The sequence below is a fragment of the Haliotis rufescens genome, unplaced genomic scaffold (genome assembly GCF_023055435.1).
Source record: "Haliotis rufescens isolate VD_foot unplaced genomic scaffold, xgHalRufe1.0.p SCAF_19, whole genome shotgun sequence".
Classification (NCBI taxonomy): Eukaryota; Metazoa; Mollusca; class Gastropoda; order Lepetellida; family Haliotidae; genus Haliotis; species Haliotis rufescens.
This window is the reverse complement of record NW_025963879.1, coordinates 4,047,465-4,068,805: the sequence shown is the minus strand read 5'-3', so window position 1 is coordinate 4,068,805 and position 21,341 is coordinate 4,047,465. Positions and strand designations below refer to the sequence as shown.

The 21,341-nt window shown below is 43.4% G+C and overlaps 2 protein-coding genes across 8 annotated transcripts in view; one reads left to right on the top strand and one right to left on the bottom strand.

The window, feature by feature from the left end:
* The window catches only part of LOC124119200, a 33,780-nt gene extending 24,972 nt beyond the window's left edge, over positions 1-8,808 (top strand). Inside the window, exons 11-15 of one of the 7 annotated variants that reach the window (XM_048398823.1) lie at positions 2,207-2,305; positions 3,391-3,457; positions 3,598-4,329; positions 4,507-5,682; positions 5,860-8,808. In XM_048398823.1, coding sequence (XP_048254780.1) covers positions 2,207-2,305; positions 3,391-3,438 — 147 coding nt within the window. In that variant the 3' untranslated portion in view covers positions 3,439-3,457; positions 3,598-4,329; positions 4,507-5,682; positions 5,860-8,808. Of the gene's footprint in view, positions 1-2,206; positions 2,306-3,390; positions 4,330-4,506; positions 5,749-5,859 lie in introns of all 7 variants that reach the window. The other 6 variants (XM_048398826.1, XM_048398827.1, XM_048398824.1 and 3 more) reach the window with 6 other exon arrangements.
* An 8,714-nt stretch (positions 8,809-17,522) lies between these two features.
* Positions 17,523-19,442, bottom strand: LOC125381686 (octapeptide-repeat protein T2-like). The gene is made up of 2 exons (XM_048399124.1): positions 19,430-19,442; positions 17,523-18,238 (listed from the first exon to the last, which is right to left on the bottom strand). The coding sequence occupies exons 1-2, from the start codon at positions 19,440-19,442 to the stop codon at positions 17,523-17,525; spliced, it is 729 nt and encodes a 242-aa protein (XP_048255081.1).
* Positions 19,443-21,341: the final 1,899 nt, after the last annotated feature.

Genomic DNA, 21,341 nt, shown 5'->3' with positions numbered 1-21,341 from the left:
GTTCCACAGAGTTGGAGACCTAGAGGAACTCCCACCACACAACCTCTACTCAGATGTCAACACATTTGCATCACGTGGTGTTCCGCACACAAAGGACATTCCACCACCAGAAGGGTATAGGTGGATGTCTACAGACGATGTCACAGAACCCATCCCAATGACCCAGGAATGAATGCCAGCACTGTGTCTAGAATTGCTCACCTGTAAATGCACAACAGGCAGATGCTCCTCATTCAGGTGTAGCTGCGCCAAGAACATCATGGGATATTCCCATGGATGCAGTTGTGCTATGTCATGCCTAAACAGAAACAATTTAACTTACCTACCTCTCCAGATGCGACGGACTCTGACGGTGACATTATTTCACATTTTATTTTTAATACTTAATAATACTACAAGTATTCTCATGTTTGTTTCTTCACTCAAATTATAAACTAGTGAAATGCTCAGACAAAAGTGCTGTATATCTAGAATTTTGAGTGAAAATATGTCCATTTTAATTTAAATCTAAATTTGGGTATGGGTTGAAGTCACGAGAGAAATTAGCTTTCAATATTTCCTTTTTTCATTGTTGGGGGTCAATTTACCACAGGAGTCAGTGAATAATGTACATCATTGAAAAGACAATGTAAAAAGCTTTCATATGATATATTACATGACCATGTTGAAGAACTATATAAGATCTTGTTTTTAAAAACAGGTCAAAATGGTGGCCATCTTGAAATTCAAGATGGCCACCATAAATGCTCACAGAAAAACTTGAAACATAATTTTTCTTTCTGAGTTTACTATTTTGGTGTGTTTAGGCATTGTTGCAATTATCCCACTCATCCACTACAGCAACATCATCTACCACCATAACTCAATAAGCAATTTTCATCAAAATTGGTTTTTGGGGGGTGGGGTAACATTGTATACAATATCTCAACCCCTATGTAATATATTTTCATTTTGTTTTTTGTATAGGATAGTACAATGGTTAAGGCAGATTTTAATACCCAGTTATAGTGGTTTTATTGTCACAATTCAATGGAATTAGTGTTTTACCTACTCACAAGATTTGAAAATGAAGTAAAAAAACATGATTTTTACCAATGTTTCCACTGAGAATTAGAATAACAGTTAAATGAAACAAAATGTTTGCCAAATTCAGATAACCGAACCTATTACCTGTAATCAAAGACTTAATTTGGATAATTTAATGACTTAATGAAAATGTTACAGCCAATTTTGTCAAAGTATGCATTTTTCCTTCAATTTATGCAATTTTGACCCCCTGAAAATTCCTGCACACACTTGCAAGCTTACTACCCAATGAAAATTGTGTACAGATACCTCCTTTATACAACAGAAAAGGTTTAAGGTATACAGGAAAATGTGGGAACGAAAATCTAAACTAAGCCTCTTTTCTGCTGGTGGCCAACTGACTATAATACAAGGCTCTCACGTTCAGAGTAGCTACAGGCTATTCCACCATTAGCACCAGACTCTCACATTCAGGGTAGCTGTAGGGTGTTCCACCATTAGCACCAGACTCTCACATTCAGGTTGGCTGCAGGGTGTTTCACCATTAGCACCAGACTCTCACATTCAGGGTAGCTGTAGGCTTTTCCACCATTAGCACCAGACTCTCACATTCAGGGTAGCTGTAGGCTATTCCACCATTAGCAGCAGACTCTCACATTCAGGGTAGCTGTAGGCTATTCCACCATTAGCACCAGACTCTCACATTCAGGGTAGCTGTAGGCTATTCCACCATTAGCACCAGACTCTCACATTCAGGGTAGCTGTAGGTTGTTCCACCATTAGCAGCAGACTCTCACATTCAGGGTAGCTGTAGGCTATTCCACCATTAGCACCAGACTCTCACATTCAGGGTAGCTGTAGGTTGTTCCACCATTAGCACCAGACTCTCACATTCAGGGTAGCTGTAGGTTGTTCCACCATTAGCACCAGACTCTCACATTCAGGGTAGCTGTAGGTTGTTCCACCATTAGCACCAGACTCTCACATTCAGGGTAGCTGCAGGTTGTTCCACCATTAGCAGCAGCTTCAATAAAATATTTACATCAATGTTTAAATGTTGAGTTGATATACTTTTACTACTGCTGGTTCACATTCATTCAATAATAATAAATCTTAAAAATAGTCATGTGTGACTGTAAATAGATAGGTAGCACTAATGGGATGAGATCTATGTGTTCAGGCGCTGAGATGTTCGTCAGCAGTGTCCTACCCCAGTCTAGGCCGACACCAGAAGAGCTGCAGTGTGAAGTTGTGTGTGGTGAAACTGTACAGGAACAAGGTATGTACTGTACACTGGGGAACAGACTGGCAGGGTAACAAGAAGGCTGTGTGGTGAAACTGTACAGGAACAAGGTATGTACTGTACACTGGGGAACAGACTGGCAGGGTAACAAGAAGGCTGTGTGGTGAAACTGTACAGGAACAAGGTATGTACTGTACACTGGGGAACAGACTGGCAGGGTAACAAGAAGGCTGTGTGGTGAAACTGTACAGGAACAAGGTATGTACTGTACACTGGGGAACAGACTGGCAGGGTAACAAGAAGGCTGTGTGGTGAAACCGTACAGGAACAAGGTATGTACTGTACACTGGGGAACAGACTGGCAGGGTAACAGGAAGGCTGTGTGGTGAAACTGTACAGGAACAAGGTATGTACTGTACACTGGGGAACAGACTGGCAGGGTAACAGGAAGGCTGTGTGGTGAAACTGTACAGGAACAAGGTATGTACTGTACACTGGGGAACAGACTGGCAGGGTAACAAGAAGGCTGTGTGGTGAAACTGTACAGGAACAAGGTATGTACTGTACACTGGGGAACAGACTGGCAGGGTAACAGGAAGGCTGTGTGGTGAAACTGTACAGGAACAGGGTATGTACTGTACACTGGGGAACAGACTGGCAGGGTAACAAGAAGGCTGTGTGGTGAAACTGTACGGGAACAAGGTATGTACTGTACACTGGGGAACAGACTGGCAGGGTAACAAGAAGGCTGTGTGGTGAAACTGTACGGGAACAAGGTATGTACTGTACACTGGGGAACAGACTGGCAGGGTAACAAGAAGGCTGTGTGGTGAAACTGTACGGGAACAAGATATTACTGTACACTGGGGAACAGACTGGCAGGGTAACAAGAAGGCTGTGTGGTGAAACTGTACAGGAACAAGGTATGTGTCACCACATCAAGGGTTTGATACACCATTCAGGTACAGTCTGTGTGTGAAGCCCATTTGCATCTCCCCTCTAATTAAAGCTCATCGGACAAACACTAGTCACAATAGACAGATTAGATATGTTCACATAAAAGTTCCTTTTACCAATTCCAGGAATTTTGTTTCAATCAATTGATTCGATTTATATTTCAGCGCATGGATGTTACTCAGCAGGGAGCCAGGTTGACGATGTACAGCTGACAGGCACCAGGGAGCCAAGGTGACGATGTACAGCTGACAGGCACCAGGGAGCCAAGGTGACGATGTACAGCTGACAGGCACCAGGGAGCAAAGGTGACGATGTACAGCTGACAGGCACCAGGGAGCCAGGGTGCCGATGTACAGCTGACAGGAGCCAGGGTGACGATGTACAGCTGACAGGCACCAGGGAGCCAGGGTGACGATGTACAGCTGACAGGCACCAGGGAGCCAGGGTGACGATGTACAGCTGACAGGCACCAGGGAGCAATGGTGACCATGTACAGCTGACAGGAGCCAGGGTGACGATGTACATCTGACAGGCACCAGGGAGCCAGGGTGACGATGTACAGCTGACAGGCACCAGGGAGCCAAGGTGACGATGTACAGCTGACAGGCACCAGGGAGCCAAGGTGACGATGTACAGCTGACAGGCACCAGGGAGCCAGGGTGACGATGTACAGCTGACAGGCACCAGGGACCCAGGGTGACGATGTACAGCTGACAGGCACCAGGGACCCAAGGTGACGATGTACAGCTGACAGGCACCAGGGAGCCAAGGTGACGATGTACAGCTGACAGGCACCAGGGAGCCAAGGTGACGATGTACAGCTGACAGGCACCAGGGAGCCAGGGTGACGATGTACAGCTGACAGGCACCAGGGAGCCAAGGTGACGATGTACAGCTGACAGGCACCAGGGAGCCAAGGTGACGATGTACAGCTGACAGGCACCAGGGAGCCAAGGTGACGATGTACAGCTGACAGGCACCAGGGAGCCAAGGTGACGATGTACAGCTAACAGGCACCGGGGAGCCAAGGTGACGATGTACAGCTGACAGGCACCAGGGAGCCAAGGTGACGATGTACAGCTGACAGGCACCAGGGAGCCAGGGTGACGATGTACAGCTGACGTGAGCCAGGGTGACGATGTACAGCTGACAGGCACCAGGGAGCCAAGGTGACGATGTACAGCTGACAGGAGTCAGGGAGCCAAGGTGACGATGTACAGCTGACAGGCACCACGGAGCCAAGGTGACGATGTACAGCTGACCGGCACCAGGGAGCCAAGGTGACGATGTACAGCTGACAGGCAGCAGGGAGCCAGGGTGACGATGTACAGCTGACAGGCACCAGGGAGCCAGGGTGTCGATGTACAGCTGACAGGCACCAGGGAGCCAAGGTGTCGATGTACAGCTGACATGCACCAGGGTGAAAATGTACAGCTAACAGGCACCGGGGAGCCAAGGTGACGATGTACAGCTGACAGGAGCCAGGGAGCCAAGGTGACGATGTACAGCTGACAGGCACCAGGGAGCCAAGGTGACGATGTACAGCTGACAGGCACCAGGGAGCCAAGGTGACGATGTACAGCTGACAGGAGCCAGGGAGCCAAGGTGACGATGTACAGCTGACAGGCACCAGGGAGCCAAGGTGACGATGTACAGCTGACAGGAGCCAGGGAGCCAAGGTGACGATGTACAGCTGACAGGCACCAGGGAGCCAGGGTGACGATGTACAGCTGACAGGCACCAGGGAGCCAAGGTGACGATGTACAGCTGACAGGCACCAGGGAGCCAAGGTGACGATGTACAGCTGACAGGCACCAGGGAGCCAGGGTGACGATGTACAGCTGGCAGGCACCAGGGAGCCAAGGTGACGATGTACAGCTGACAGGCACCAGGGAGCCAAGGTGACGATGTACAGCTGACAGGCACCAGGGAGCCAAGGTGACGATGTACAGCTGACAGGCACCAGGGAGCCAAGGTGACGATGTACAGCTGACAGGCACCAGGGAGCCAGGGTGACGATGTACAGCTGACAGGCACCAGGGACCCAAGGTGACGATGTACAGCTGACAGGCACCAGGGACCCAAGGTGACGATGTACAGCTGACAGGCACCAGGGAGCCAAGGTGACGATGTACAGCTGACAGGCACCAGGGAGCCAAGGTGACGATGTACAGCTGACAGGCACCAGGGAGCCAGGGTGACGATGTACAGCTGACAGGCACCAGGGAGCCAAGGTGACGATGTACAGCTGACAGGCACCAGGGAGCCAAGGTGACGATGTACAGCTGACAGGCACCAGGGAGCCAAGGTGACGATGTACAGCTGACAGGCACCAGGGAGCCAAGGTGACGATGTACAGCTAACAGGCACCGGGGAGCCAAGGTGACGATGTACAGCTGACAGGCACCAGGGAGCCAAGGTGACGATGTACAGCTGACAGGCACCAGGGAGCCAGGGTGACGATGTACAGCTGACATGAGCCAGGGTGACGATGTACAGCTGACAGGCACCAGGGAGCCAAGGTGACGATGTACAGCTGACAGGAGTCAGGGAGCCAAGGTGACGATGTACAGCTGACAGGCACCACGGAGCCAAGGTGACGATGTACAGCTGACCGGCACCAGGGAGCCAAGGTGACGATGTACAGCTGACAGGCAGCAGGGAGCCAGGGTGACGATGTACAGCTGACAGGCACCAGGGAGCCAGGGTGTCGATGTACAGCTGACAGGCACCAGGGAGCCAAGGTGTCGATGTACAGCTGACATGCACCAGGGTGAAAATGTACAGCTAACAGGCACCGGGGAGCCAAGGTGACGATGTACAGCTGACAGGAGCCAGGGAGCCAAGGTGACGATGTACAGCTGACAGGCACCAGGGAGCCAAGGTGACGATGTACAGCTGACAGGCACCAGGGAGCCAAGGTGACGATGTACAGCTGACAGGAGCCAGGGAGCCAAGGTGACGATGTACAGCTGACAGGCACCAGGGAGCCAAGGTGACGATGTACAGCTGACAGGAGCCAGGGAGCCAAGGTGACGATGTACAGCTGACAGGCACCAGGGAGCCAGGGTGACGATGTACAGCTGACAGGCACCAGGGAGCCAAGGTGACGATGTACAGCTGACAGGAGCCAGGGAGCCAAGGTGACGATGTACAGCTGACAGGCACCAGGGAGCCAGGGTGACGATGTACAGCTGACAGGCACCAGGGAGCCAAGGTGACGATGTACAGCTGACAGGAGCCAGGGAGCCAAGGTGACGATGTACAGCTGACAGGCACCAGGGAGCCAGGGTGACGATGTACAGCTGACAGGCACCAGGGAGCCAAGGTGACGATGTACAGCTGACAGGAGCCAGGGAGCCAAGGTGACGATGTACAGGTGACAGGAGCCAGGGAGCCAAGGTGACAATGTACAGCTAACAGGCACCAGGGACCCAGGGTGACGATGTACAGCTGACAGGCACCAGGGAGCCAGGGTGACGATGTACAGCTGACAGGCACCAGGGAGCCAAGGTGACGATGTACAGCTGACAGGCACCAGGGAGCCAGGGTGACGATGTACAGCTGACAGGCACCAGGGAGCCAAGGTGACGATGTACAGCTGACAGGCACCAGGGAGCCAGGGTGACGATGTACAGCTGACAGGCACCAGGGAGCCAGGGTGACGATGTACATCTGACAGGCACCAGGGAGCCAGGGTGACGATGTACAGCTGACAGGCACCAGGGAGCCAGGGTGACGATGTACAGCTGACAGGCACAAGGGAGGAACCTTATTAATGTTCTGTGCATATATGTATTCCCAAATAACCAACCTACAAGGTGACAAGAATTCTTTATGCATCTTTAATTTACGACTGATAAGTAGAATCTTTCAGTAGAAATCCCTGAAAACGTGGTACTATTTTCTGGGGCAGGTCATTTCTGATGAGCGTATCAAGACACAGTGAACAATATTTATATATTTGTAAATAAATGTTTATCATGGTTAATAGCATGAGCAAATGTTATTTATTTTTATGTCATCACATGGCTTTGTACGTATGCATACTATGTGTTGTTTGAGATGAAACAGTTGAGTCCCCTGTGTTGATGAAGTAGACATCTGTAGCACGTATGGGCAATCTGTGACAAGGCACTGGTAAGTGCGGAGCAACAGCTACATGGTCACAGCATGGGTTTTAGTATAATATAAAAGTGATGAAAACATGCAGACAGGAAGGCACATTCACTTAGCATTTAAACTGTAATGTCATGATTGACAGCTTTTGGCAGTTCATATTAATCTATTTTAACAGTTCTCCTTTTCAAACTTTTAAGTTGTAAATATAGTTCATTATTTGTACAGATGATAAATATTACAGGCACCAGGGAGCCTAGAGTAAAAACTCAATTGCTCAAAAATTTATCTTGATCTCTGGATAACTCTGGTGGATAATGCATGCATGCATGGGTGAGCTGACTATATGTTCACTAATGTTCACCACTATGCCCACTCTGAGCAGAAGCCGTGCATACTCGTGCATACTCGGCCATCCTCGGACCAATTCCCATGAATTGTCAATTATTTCGCAGCCGAATGTTCCTGAAAATCACATAACAAATTTGTTCAATGTAGATAGTAGATACACAGTTTGTTCATGTGTCAGTGTGCATTATATATGAACAGAATATGTTTGGACAAAACAGTATAGAAATGTCACATTGTAGCTCTTGTATATGACACAAACACTAGTTACTTGCCAACACTCAAATACTTTACCATGATGTTAACATGATATAATACAGTTTAATATTACATTTAGAAAGAAATCTGTTAAATACTCACCTCAACCCTATTGAACACATATGGAACGAGCTGCAGATAGCCCTCTCCTCACAACGCCCTTTCCTTACTGCAACTCTACAGGAACTCTCCAATGTTCTTACTGGAAACTGGAATAATCTTCCCTTGGCAATCATCAAGACACTTTTGGGAGCAGGAGACGACGGTGCCAGGCTGTGATCACTTCACGTGGATCACACATGTGTTTCTGAGAGTTGTTTGGACAATGAATTTGTTTTCGTGAGTTTTTGCCGTTGGTCACATGTTGTTTGTTGGCATTGTGTAGCAAATGACAACGGACTTTTGATCATTAACATGTCTTCGTGCAGTGTTGTCTTTGGCTCTCACCAGATGCACACAATATCACCTATTACATTTAAAAGTGGTGATTCTCAGCAACATGTGAGTAGCATGATAAAAAAATATTGTCTTTTTGAGAGAAAAATACATGTTTTCTCAGTTGATATGTCCATCTGTGGTAAAGATTCTTTAATACATTAACTTCTCAGGAACTTTGAAGGCTTTCCTTGACAGTATATTTTGACATGATATAATTGTTCAAATTAGTCCGCTTAGTAGAAGGTATTAAATAGTTTGTAATCATTTCCCCCATAATTGAAGGATTACAATATGTATATGATCAAAGATAAGAATATATAACAGAGATGAATTTTGTTTTGCATCATATATTTTTCACCTGTATAAACTGACGTTTTCTTTAATTTTTGGTTAAATCAGTATTAAAAGTATGCAAATGATGTTCCTTACCTTTGTTTTAATATGTATTTAATCTCTAATTTTAAAACAAATAGTATTGCAATGAATATGATGGAATATGATGTGAATGTAGCAGATGTACCATTCTTTTAATATACAAGATAGTTGCAAACTGTATTTCGTATGGATATTAGATATTTTGGCTACAGCTACAAAACCAGATATTGTTCTTATTTCAAACTCTGAGCCAGTGATTTTAAAGAAAATCACTTTGCAACAATGTATAACGGTGGTCACAATTTCTTTCTGTGCTTTTAACAATCTGAAGCATAATTAACTTTTTCAAGAATATTCGAGGACAATTTATCCGGGCATGACTGCAAGAAGGATCACTCGAACTCATTCACAGAATGTTTTGAGAGCAAAATAGAAAAGATAATAAAGATGTTTTCACGTGCTGATTAGACGATACCCTCAGCTGAGTGAAGTGTTACTGCATTTGGAGTAAAACCTGAATTTCGTCTTATATGTACATTTTGTCATTTAACCTACAATGAGGTCTTAAATGGTATGGTATGTTTGTGTATCTTCCTGTTTCTGTGATAGGTCTAAACTTACCACATCTTAATCTTGTGAAACACATCCTCAAATGTAAAGGTGAGGTGGGGTTTAACGTCGCGTCCAAGATTATTGCACTTACATAGCGACGTGCATGTACTTGTGTGAGTTAGTGTGGCTGCTTGTGGACTGATGCCGATTTATAGTGCTAGCTCACTGAGATACCATGCCGCAGTTTAACATGAATATCCCACTCAGACACAGTATACTGACTCCGAGCCGACCAGTCCTTGTTTTAGCCCCTTAATGCCGAGAGCCGGACAGGATAACAACAAGTACCATCTTTTAACGTCTTTTGGTATGACGCGGCCGGGGATCGCACCCCGGGCCTTCCGCTCTCCGGGCGGACTCTCAACCACTAGACCATGGAGGCGGTCGTCAAATGTAAAGGCACATATAATTTTCCCACATGTAAAACATGTAACAGATAGTTGGCACATTTTTTAAGAGTGTGTAGTGTAGAATACCAATTTTGTTTAAGATTATAAAGAAGTCTTATTTTTTTATAAATCTGATAAAAATGTTAATATTTCCAACGTCCTGGCTTATCCATACAAAACGTAACCCAAACTGAAATAGAATATGTTTGGTATGTGTAGCCCATGTGACTGCCAGCATCATCAAGAGACTTAACTTAACCCTCATGGTGTCTGGTCGTCAGCTGGTTTTGCATACCACTTAGTGCACACTGTGATGAGTCGCGGTTTCAAAAACGTATACATTGTATCAAAATTGTTACGTCTCATTTCTTCACACACTGTAACCAAAATACATAAAATGAAACTTGAGATGATTGTCTTTCCAACAGTATCTAAAGTCAACACATCCAAAATATCTATGAAGTGCCTAGCCATCGATAAAAATGCTGGTATTGTAAGTTACCTACTTTTCTACATTAATCGTAATATACAGAAGCACCCAAATGTGGCAAGTAAAGTAAAGCAAGTGCCCTTGTTTGAAATCTATATGTCCAATAATTCATATCATTGGAAAGTACATATAGTCAAGGACCAACCTGTAGGTCCCGTGACCAAATCACGGAAACAAAGGTTTGAAAGTGTTTTTGAGTTTCCTGATGTATACTGAACAATTTTGACTTGGGCTGCCCGGTTGAAAATCCCGGGCATTTTGGGGAAGGGTGAACAAAGGTCAAACAGGGGTCAAAATTCAAAATTGTGTCGATATGCATATCAAATTACTCGTCCAGTCATAAGAAACCTAGAAATATATAGTTTGTTATACTTCCGACCTTAAATGGGGTAGCTATGGCCAAAAACGTTGAAAGGTCAACGCACTTTTGGCAGTCGGTGAAATTCACAAACACAGTTAACATTGTCCGATAGTCATGATTTTACTGTCTAATAATATGTTTTCTGACATGACAAATTCAACCAAGCAACTTTTAAAAGTAAAAAGGGTTACCTTGACCTTGAAAATCGAAAATGGTTGCCATGCTTCAGCAAAGTCATTGGAAACAGGATCCTTGGCCAATAACGCAGCATATTTCAGAATCCATTGTCCAGAAATGCTTACTTGCCAATACGGTATTCACAGCCAGCACTGCCTCAACATCTGAGTGATGCCAGAGCAAACTGCTCTGTAGAATCGGACACAGATTCTAGATTCAAGTGATTGTGACAGTGATTCCAACTCTGCATCTGATCGGTATGACACAGAGTAGGATGATGAACTGTGCACTAAAGTAAGGTTAGAAAGGCATTACTGGACAATGGATTCTGAAATATGCTGCGTTATTGGCCAAGGATCCTGTGACTTTGCTGAAGCATTACAATTCTTCATGCAGCCAACCATTTTCGATTTTCAAGGCCAAAGTAACCCTTTTTACTTTTAAAAGTTGCTTGGTTGAATTTGTCATGTCAGAAAACATATTATTAGACAGTAAAATCATGACTATCGGACAATGTTAACTGTGTTTGTGAATTTCACCGACTGCCAAAAGTGCGTTGACCTTTCAACGTTTTTGGCCATAGCTACCCCATTTAAGGTCGGAAGTATAACAAACTATATATTTCTAGGTTTCTTATGACTGGACGAGTAATTTGATATGCATATCGACACAAGTTTGAACTTTGACCCCTATGTGACCTTTGTTAACCCTTCCCTAATATGCCCGGGATTTTCAACCGGGCAGCCCAAGTCAAAATTGTTCAGTATACTTTAGGAAACTCAAAAACACTTTCAAACCTTTGTTTCCATGATTTGGTCACGGGACCTACAGGTTGGTCTTCTAGTAATATCCTAATGGTGATAGACATATGACATTTATGTCAAAGTACATCTCCCGAGGCAAAGGAGTTAACTGACTATAAAAGTCCAGTTTCCACCCTTGCCGAACTAGGCAGGTATTATGGGGTTACGTTTTGTCTGGACTAACGAGTCTATGCATAGTCCAATCAAAATCGCGCACCGAAATCGAAATCCGGTTCGTAAACTGTCGTGCAGATTTCGATCGATTGCAGGATTTGCAAAGCATGTGCATCGCCAATTCGTTGTCAGCAGATTTTTTCCAAATCCTTTCATGTTTTTAATCAAGGTGCTGACGTGATTTGATGCACTTCGCGATGTAAGACCCGTTTTATCACAATATAGATCTTGATTATCGATCAGATCGTCCTGACTGGGCGCCACCTTTTTGTGTGAAGCAAACGCGAGTGATACGGGAGGAGGAATCTGCTTGGTCCCTAGGTGAGGCTGAGAAGGGACATAACTCAGAATAGCCACTGGTGGCGCAACGATCGAGCCCAGTAATTCCAGGCTTGTTCTGCAAGGGTGGAAACTGGACTTTTAAAGTCAGTTAACTCCCTTGCCTCGGGAAGATGGTCAAAGTACACATGAGAGAATATTCCGTGATTATCCACCCAAGAGCATGTACATTAAATCAAACCGTTGAAACGTTTTCATGGGCAGCAAGTCTATTCAAACGCAGACCGCTTATTTACACGCTATCGGGTGTTATGATGTGTTAATGGTTTTAATCTTATAAAAAGCTTGAAACAAGATGTAATTGGACAATTTTAATACTTGGAATTTGAAAGCTCAAGAAGCGTAGGCAAGGAAACTGTAATTTGCACAGGTGAAAGAAGGAAATAATATTTTTACGGTACAATTATAAGTAATATCGAGATAAAGAGAAAATTACGAAAGTTCGATTAAAGTAGTGTTTAACGTATATAGAGTTCATGTGCTCAAAACACTGAACAAATGTGTTTCACTATGACCACTAGAAACGTACATCCTCCGCCCTTGGCTGCCTCACTGAAGACCTTTGCTCAATTTATACTTGTATGGCCAAGTCCATGAAATACAACTTTTTCGTTCATATTGTTTAATTAATGCGATTTTAGAAGTGTATTTCACAACTGGGTACACACATGTATATTCAGGGCCATACCTGAACAAAAACGAATGGTGTTCGCTTTGCAGTGAACAATCACTTCCAACTATTCCGGTTGAAACAGGTGACTAGATTGCTCCAGCTTGAGGCGGTGACATACACCGCCAGGGAAGGCGTGGACCCTCACTCCTCATACATTCCGTGTTCGGTAGCCCCTGAGTGTTTATGGGGATTCTGCCCTGCCCTCACAGAAGCACATGTAGCACTAAGGACGCCCTCACCATCATTTCAAGTATCATGTTATGGTATAGTAAGAATGTAAGAGGGAAGTTGGGAGCTTTTCCTTTAGTCTGCAATGTCGAACCAATCTGATTAAACTAAAGTAAATTCTAGTTGGTCAGACCTTGTCAAAATGCACTATGAAGGCATTCCCAGACACACACAAAAATATAATGTCACCACAATTTGGGGTTACAGGCAAATATCTTGTAATGACCGCTTCCTCACTGATGGCAGCAATGTTACCGAAAGCGTAATGAAAGTGTCCCGCGGGGAAGGTGCTTGTTTTGTCATGGTCAAAGGGAGGCAATTCAGTCGATTTTATTCCATTCGGTAACGTTTGTGGTCAAAGGGAAGTAATTCTGCTTGGAAATTAGACTGCTCCTGTCTGGCTGAAAGCGCTAAATTTTCGGCGGGTGCCAACACTGGAACCAGTTTACGTGGTAGTTTCAAGCGGTGTTAGGTCCCTTGTACAAGCTCCCTTCAGGGTCTACATGCAAACTTCAGACATCGCGTTGTACTTAACAAAGAGAGGTAACTGTATTATGCGCATGTCCGAACTAAGTTATGATATGGTAAGAATGTAAGGGAGAAGTTGGTTGTTTTTCCGTTAGTCTGCAATCTCGAACCAATCTGATTATCAAAACAACAAAGTAAATTCATCTGGAAAACATGGTCAGTCGTAAACCTTTTCAAATTGAAATATGATGGCATTCCCAAAGACATAAAAAGAAGTATAAACGTTACTACATATGGGGTTGGAGAGCAAATTTCAAGATTCTTGTAATGGCCGCGCCCACACTGGTGGCAGCGATGTTACCGAGAGTGTAACGAAGGTGTCACGCGCTGGGAAGGAGCTTGTATGGAGCTCATACAAGGGACTTTACTCTTATTCATTTTTAGCATATCATAACACGATTATCTCCCTTGACCATTAACTGCTACGAGGAACCGGTGCAGCTTGACACCTGGCGTTTATGACACGTTTCGTGTTTACTCCTGTCTTGATGCTTTGTTCGTAATTTATGTATGTCTATTGGGTAATGCGATGACATTTTGTGACTAACAAACAGAACTACCGGAAATATCCTAAGTTGACCTACGCGTTTGATGTCTTGGTGCAAATACGCCCATTCTTTCAGAATATCAGTGTTGCGCAGTGAATATCAAAGTTACCGATAAACTCATATCACATTAGATCAAGGGGCGGTCGGGTAGCCTTGCGGTTAAAGCGTTCGCTCGTCACGCCGAAGACCCGGGTTCGATTCCCGACATGGGTACAATGTGTGAAGCCAATTTCTGGTGTCCCCCGCCGTGTTATTGCTGCTAAAAGCGGCGTAAAACCGTACTCACTCACTCACATTAGATCAAAATTTTGACGTAATAATTTATTTTCATATTGGCAATTAATGTGCAGGTGACGTTTAGGATTTACCTAAAGCCATGCAGTTAGTATAGGCCCCTTTTAAGAAGGGTTGTCGTTTTCTAAATCGTATCCCTAGTTAACATCATACACTATTATTATCCCCCTGCCCAACAAAGTTGGCGTTACGTTTCGTTTCCGGAGCATAACTCAGAAACCGTTCAATATTTTTTCATCAAACTTTGCAGGTCTGTCAAGTACATGCTGAACTGGTGTCTTTTGCTATTTAGAAATTTTAGAAATTTTTATTTTTTACGTTACCATAGCAACAAGATGGACTTAGGTTCTGTGAGGGTAGGGTTCGTTTCCGGAGCATAACTCAGAAACCGTTCAATATTTTTTCATCAAACTTTGCAGGTTTGTCAGGTACATGCTGAACTGGTGCCTTTTGCTATTTAGAAAATTTAGAATTTGACAATGACAAATGAACCATGACAAGTTCCCCCTCTGTTAAAATAGGTTAGGGTTTGTTTAGATTTAATTATGTCATAAATTCTGCAACTGGGGCGGGGGATATAGCCACGTTAGTGACAAACTCTTGTTGAGATTGACCCATGACACCAGGGCAACATACGTGTCTCAAACTTTACTCACAAGTACACCGATCAGGTTCATAGATGCCAAATACATCGCCCGCAACATATCAGCAATACAACACATACTGCCAGTCAGTCGTGTTCCCGTGCAGATTCAGGTATCATACTCGTAGTCGATGCAGCCCCCGTGCTTGATAAACACTGAGCGTGAAACTATGTAGCGAGTGCCTGCTATAGTTTATTTTCGGGAACGTGGACGAAGGAACGCTTTGAATTGATGTTTTTTTTACAGATAGAAGCTTTCATATATTTGGTACTTGTTTATGCACGTGTGTGTATGGTTTTACGCCGCTTTTAGCAATATTCCAGCAATATCACGGCGGGAGCAACAGAAATGGGCTTCACACATACGTGTGATGTGTGCGTGCGTGCGTGCGTGCGAATGTGTGCAACGCCGCTTTTACCAGTATTTCAGTTATATCACAGCGTACATGTCAGCTTAATGTTGGATGAACCCGAAGTGATGCAAGTCTCAGACGTTTCCCACTTTGGTGAAAACCACGAGCACGGGTATTCTGAAAAACCAAGAAACATAATCGGGGCGAACCGGGATTCGAACCCACAACCATAGGTTTCTGGCGTACAAGGGATGCAACTCTGCAGAGCCAATTGCGGCGCCTTGGACGACTGGGTCACCCGGGTCACCCGTGCCCCCAAAATTGCACATGTAACACAGAGTATTCACTACATAAGCAATAGTCACCTGTGTATGAAAGCGTCGGGTCACAAATGATTAAGAATTGTGTGCACGTCACAAACTGTCTAATAAATAACTCACAACAAACAGCATATTTGTAATTTATTGACATTTACTTAATATTAATGATGAATTCCAAATTCGTATGTCGCTATCGGACGCCTTGAGTAAACGATGATACATAAATGCATAAATGGAATATTCACACTATGTACATAGCACGACCAGCAGTTTAGGGTTGGCTGTTGTCACACCCTTATGTTGTTTAACATAGCAATTCCCAATACTCCTGCTCCATCACCACGGCCTTAGGCTTCAATATAGTCCATGAACAATATTACAGAATATTCTGGGTTTTAAAGAAAAAAATAGTTTCAATGCTGAATTGTGGAATATAGATTTGCCTGTTTCATCTTCTTGATATTAATTTTATTAAATTGTATACATATATACCGGTGGACGACGACGGACTGTAAATATTCGAGTCAGGACCAGACAAACCAGTCTGTGATGCCATGAGCAACGCCCACCCTGTTAGGGTATGATGGCATACGATCAACCAAGTCATGAAACCTGACCACCTGTCCAATTTAGTCACCTCTTAGGTGAGGTGAAATTGCGTAAACGTCGCGTCCAAGATTATTGCACTTATATGGCGACTTGCATGTACGTGTGCGTGACTGCTGGTACAAGTCCGGACTACAAGTGTTGGTTTTATAGTCTGGGATACTATACAGCAGTTTAACATGGATACCCCACTCAGACACGTACTGACTCCGAACCGACCAGTCCATGTTTTAGTCCCTTAAAACCGAGCTCCAGGCAGGGCAAGAACAAGTACCATCTTAAGAAAACATACATCGTTATGGATAACAACTTCTGGTTTATTGCATTTAGCGATGTTTCGATGTCGATTGCACCTTCATCCACCTGGAGTGAGTGAGATGGGTTTAACGCCGCTTTTGACAGTTTTCCAGTTATATCACGGCGTGTCAGCTTAATGTGGGAGGAAAGCCCGAAGTGATGCAGGTCTCAGATGTTCACCACTTCGGTGAAACCCACGAGCACGGGTATGGTGCTGACAAACCTAGAAACATATTCGGGGCGAACTGGGATTCAAACCCACAATCATAGGTTTCTGGTGTGCCCAAGGGACGCAACTCTGCACTGCAAATCGCGGCGCCTTAGACGGGTGGGCCACCCGTGCCCCCTTAGACGGCTGGGCCACCCGTGCCCCCTCAACCTGGAGTGACAAAACGAGATAATTTAATACTTTTTAATTCTTATTGTACATCTAGCTTCATTCATATTCCTGTGTGCTTCTCGTTATCCTTTACCTGTTGTTAATATTAATATGCTGCTGATCACAGCACATCATGTATATATAATACCTCTCATCACTTGGTTGAAGTCACTCCAGCTTGATAACGGTGTTAGAATCTACATCGGAACGTCGCTAAATGCAATAAAGCAGAAGTTTTGTTAATATCCGGAAAGCTGTATGTTTTCATGTTTACTTACCAAGAGTGCCAATCAAACCGTAAGAACCATATCTTAACGTCTTTTGGTATGACGCGGCCAGGGGATTGAACAGCCGACTTTCCGCTCCCCAGGCCGATGGTCCATCCACTTGACCAGAGGCCACGGTCTCATCTCTCAGGACAAGCAATAGAGTGGGCCCCAACTAAGGTTAAGCAATCGGACATCTCTGAGCCTATCTGGTGATAAGTCATATGTGAAAACATCCCTGTTGATTTCTAAGGCAGGTATCGGAATAGTCCTTGATGTTAGCGCACGCCTGCCTGTCTTTTGTTCCGGTGGAGCAGGACATGCTTACCCTTCTCGCGAACACCTGCCTGTCTTTTGTTCCGGTGGAGCAGGACATGCTTACCCTTCTCGCGAACACCTGCCTGTCTTTTGTTCCGGTGGAGCAGGACATGCTTACCCTTCTCGCGAACACCTGTCTGTCTTTTGTTCCGGTGCAGCAGGACATGCTTACCCTTCTCGCGAACACCTGTCTGTCTTTTGTTCCGGTGGAGCAGGACATGCTTACCCTTCTCGCGAACACCTGCCTGTCTTTTGTTCCGGTGGAGCAGGACATGCTTACCCTTCTCGCGAACACCTGCCTTTCTTTTGTTCCGGTGGAGCAGGACATGCTTACCCTTCTCGCGAACACCTGTCTGTCTTTTGTACCGGTGGAGCAGGACATGCTTACCCTTCTCGCGAACACCTGTCTGTCTTTTGTTCCGGTGGAGCAGGACATGCTTACCCTTCTCGCGAACACCTGCCTGTCTTTTGTTCCGGTGGAGCAGGACATGCTTACCCTTCTCGCGAACACCTGCCTGTCTTTTGTTCCGGTGGAGCAGGACATGCTTACCCTTCTCGCGAACACCTGTCTGTCTTTTGTTCCGGTGGAGCAGGACATGCTTACCCTTCTCGCTAACACCTGCCTGTCTTTTGTTCCGGTGGAGCAGAACATGCTTACCCTTCTCGCGAACACCTGCTGTAATCAAATAGTTTCACTTATTCATTCATATAATGTTCACCACTAATTTGCCATTTACGCCCATTGGTATCTATTTCGGCAGATAATGGAGACTGATTATTCTCTGGCCTTGACGTTTTATGTGTACTTATGTACTAGTGTGTAATTATGTATATATTAGCAAGTGAATTTCAATGACAGCTTTTATTTTAATTCCTAAGTCTTAGTCCTTGCTCAACCACCCAATCTAACCTGCTTCACTATTACAATAACAACATTGCGCTTGCCTTCTCTATTGTTTCTCTGGTATATGTTGTCTAGCCCCAGCCCCTTACTTTCAGTGACAGGTGCCTTATGGGACTGGTCAGCTTGCGTTAACACTTGCATTTGTATGAGTCTGTATTGAAGTAAGGTCTCCTTTCATCGCTGAAACAATTTCGCCATTTATCACAGGTTAGTTTATGTGTGAATTGTATTTTTATGTGTTTTTATTTAGTGTTTTGATATATTAAGTGTTTTCTACGGTGCACATGTATGTTTTTTTAACTTCTTTTAATAGTATTTATATTGTATAATCATCTTATAGATCATAACTTGCTGTGTAAATACCAATCTGGATTTGTACCAGGACACTCAACTACTTTTTAACTACTAGAAATATATCATCAAATATGTAAGTCTTTAGATCAGCAAGAATATTTTTGCATGGTTTTCTGTGACATTTCTAAAGCATTCGACCGAGTGTGGCATAAGGGTTTATTACACAAGTTAAGACAATATGGTATTAGTGATAACCAGCTTAAATGGTTTCAGAGATATCTCACAAACAGACGCCCAAAAGTAAATGTTAACCGTTGTCTCTCCAGTGAACAAATCCTACACGCTGGCGTCCCTCAGGGGTCAGTTCTTGGTCAACTATTATGTTTGATTTATATTAATGATATATGTTATGAAATGAGAAATTTGACACGTTTGTTCGCAGATGATACTAGCATTGGTATCTCCTCTCCAGATTAAGCATCTTGAAAACTCCACAAATAAAGATCTATGCAAACTACATAACTGGGCACAAAAGTGGTTAGTACAATTCAATCCCAACAAAACCAAGCATATATTATTCGCGCATAAAATCTCAGATGAAATACCACCAATAGTCTTTAATAACACATGTATAGAAAGGGTAGACTGTCACAAGCACCTTGGTGTTACCTTGGTGTTCCATCATCACAAGACACAAAATGGAACGATCATTTCAATAATATTCTTTCATGTGCATCAATGGTTTCATCCATGAGAAAACTTAAATATCGGTTAAGTAGATCAAACTTGGCTAGAATATATCTAGTTTTTATCAGACCGACTTTAGAATATGCCTCAGTTGTCTGGGACAGTTGCTCGTCGTATAATGCTAATAAATTAGAACTATACAACTCGAGGCAGCTAGAATAGTAACAGGATTAACTAAATTTTGCTTCCGTCGCAGCCTGTATCACGAAACTGGATGGCAGCCTTTAGCGTATAGAAGAAACGTCAACAAACTTGTAACTATGTATAAAATAATAAATAAGCAATGTCCTCCACATGTAACTGATCTTATACCACCAGCTGTGTCACAGAACGTTAATTATAATCTCAGAAACCGACATGATTTTGTAGTTCCATTTGCGCGGACAACTACGTTTAAAAGGTCTTATATTATATATACATTAGGCCAATGGAATAATCTATCATCAGGAATCAGGGATAGTCCGTCAATATCTTATTTTAAAGCTGTCGCATCTGAGCAGCCTACCTCACCACCTATGCACTATAATTGCGGTAAGAGATCTACAAACATATTGCACACTAGACTGAGACACAATTGTAGCACACTAAATTCCGACCTGTTTCCTGTTAATTTATCTGATACTATTTCCTGTAAATGCGGAGCTCCTTGTGAAAATTCATTCCATTTCTTCTTCGAATGTACCTTATATGATGATTTTAGGGAGACATTACTGACAGCTATCGATAATCTTGGAGGACAAAAAAATCTGCACAGTATTCTTTATTTTGGTGATCCAAACTTAGATGTTTTCCTGAATACAAAAATATTCTTGTCTGTACACAAATTTATAGAAACGACTAACAGATTCAGTAGCTAGCATATTATTGTTTCCAAACTGTTAATCATTAATATTGTTAAATCTATATACAACACTAAACTGTATAATATTAGGATATGTATGAGATGCACACTGTCTTGACTTTCCAGCACATTGTACATATCCTTCATATGAGCACTGTATATATATTGCGCACTATGTTTCCACTATGTGAAACTTCAACTGTAAATTGTTCATTTTCATTATGCAATATTATGTATAACTATATAGGGAGAAGGCGGTAATAAGTGCTGCACTCGTGCCAAATTCCTTTGTCTTTTTGGACAATAAAATATGTTTAATAATAATAATTTATATTGTTAGGTGTGATAAATATACGCCATATCAGTTATCGTCATCAAGTAAATGTAGTAAGTCTAGGTTTGCTGAAATACTTTACGCATGTAAGTAAGTTTATCATAGCTAATCTTAGACAGCATGTTGATTTGGATGTTACTTAACTTATTGTGTTACTAAGTTAGGAGTAGATTGGAGCTATTTACCTTTAACTTCAAGTTCTGCACCTTACTTCACATGTATGTATGTATGTATGTATGTATGTATGTATGTATGTATGTATGTATTTATGTATGTATGGAATTAGGTGAGTGATTGGAATACATATTTTAGAGTTATTGTATATACCAAAGAATGTAAACATAGTGATGTAATATGTTACATTGTAATTATGTAAAATATATATTATGTTTTCTGGTGTATCCCGGCAAGTCAACCAATCTATATATGGTTGGGATATCATAGGGCACACTGCCATACACTTGGTGAGGATCATTATGTTTTATATATGTATTGATGTTGGTTTGCCCTGAAATGGTGTGTTATGTATTAATGTAATTATCACCACTCTCCCACTATTGATCACCTATGCTTGTCAGTTTATGATATGACAAATGTTCTTTGATATTTAGAGCAAACCAAGATAAGCCTAGTTAAGATTGATCATAGCAATTTATGTT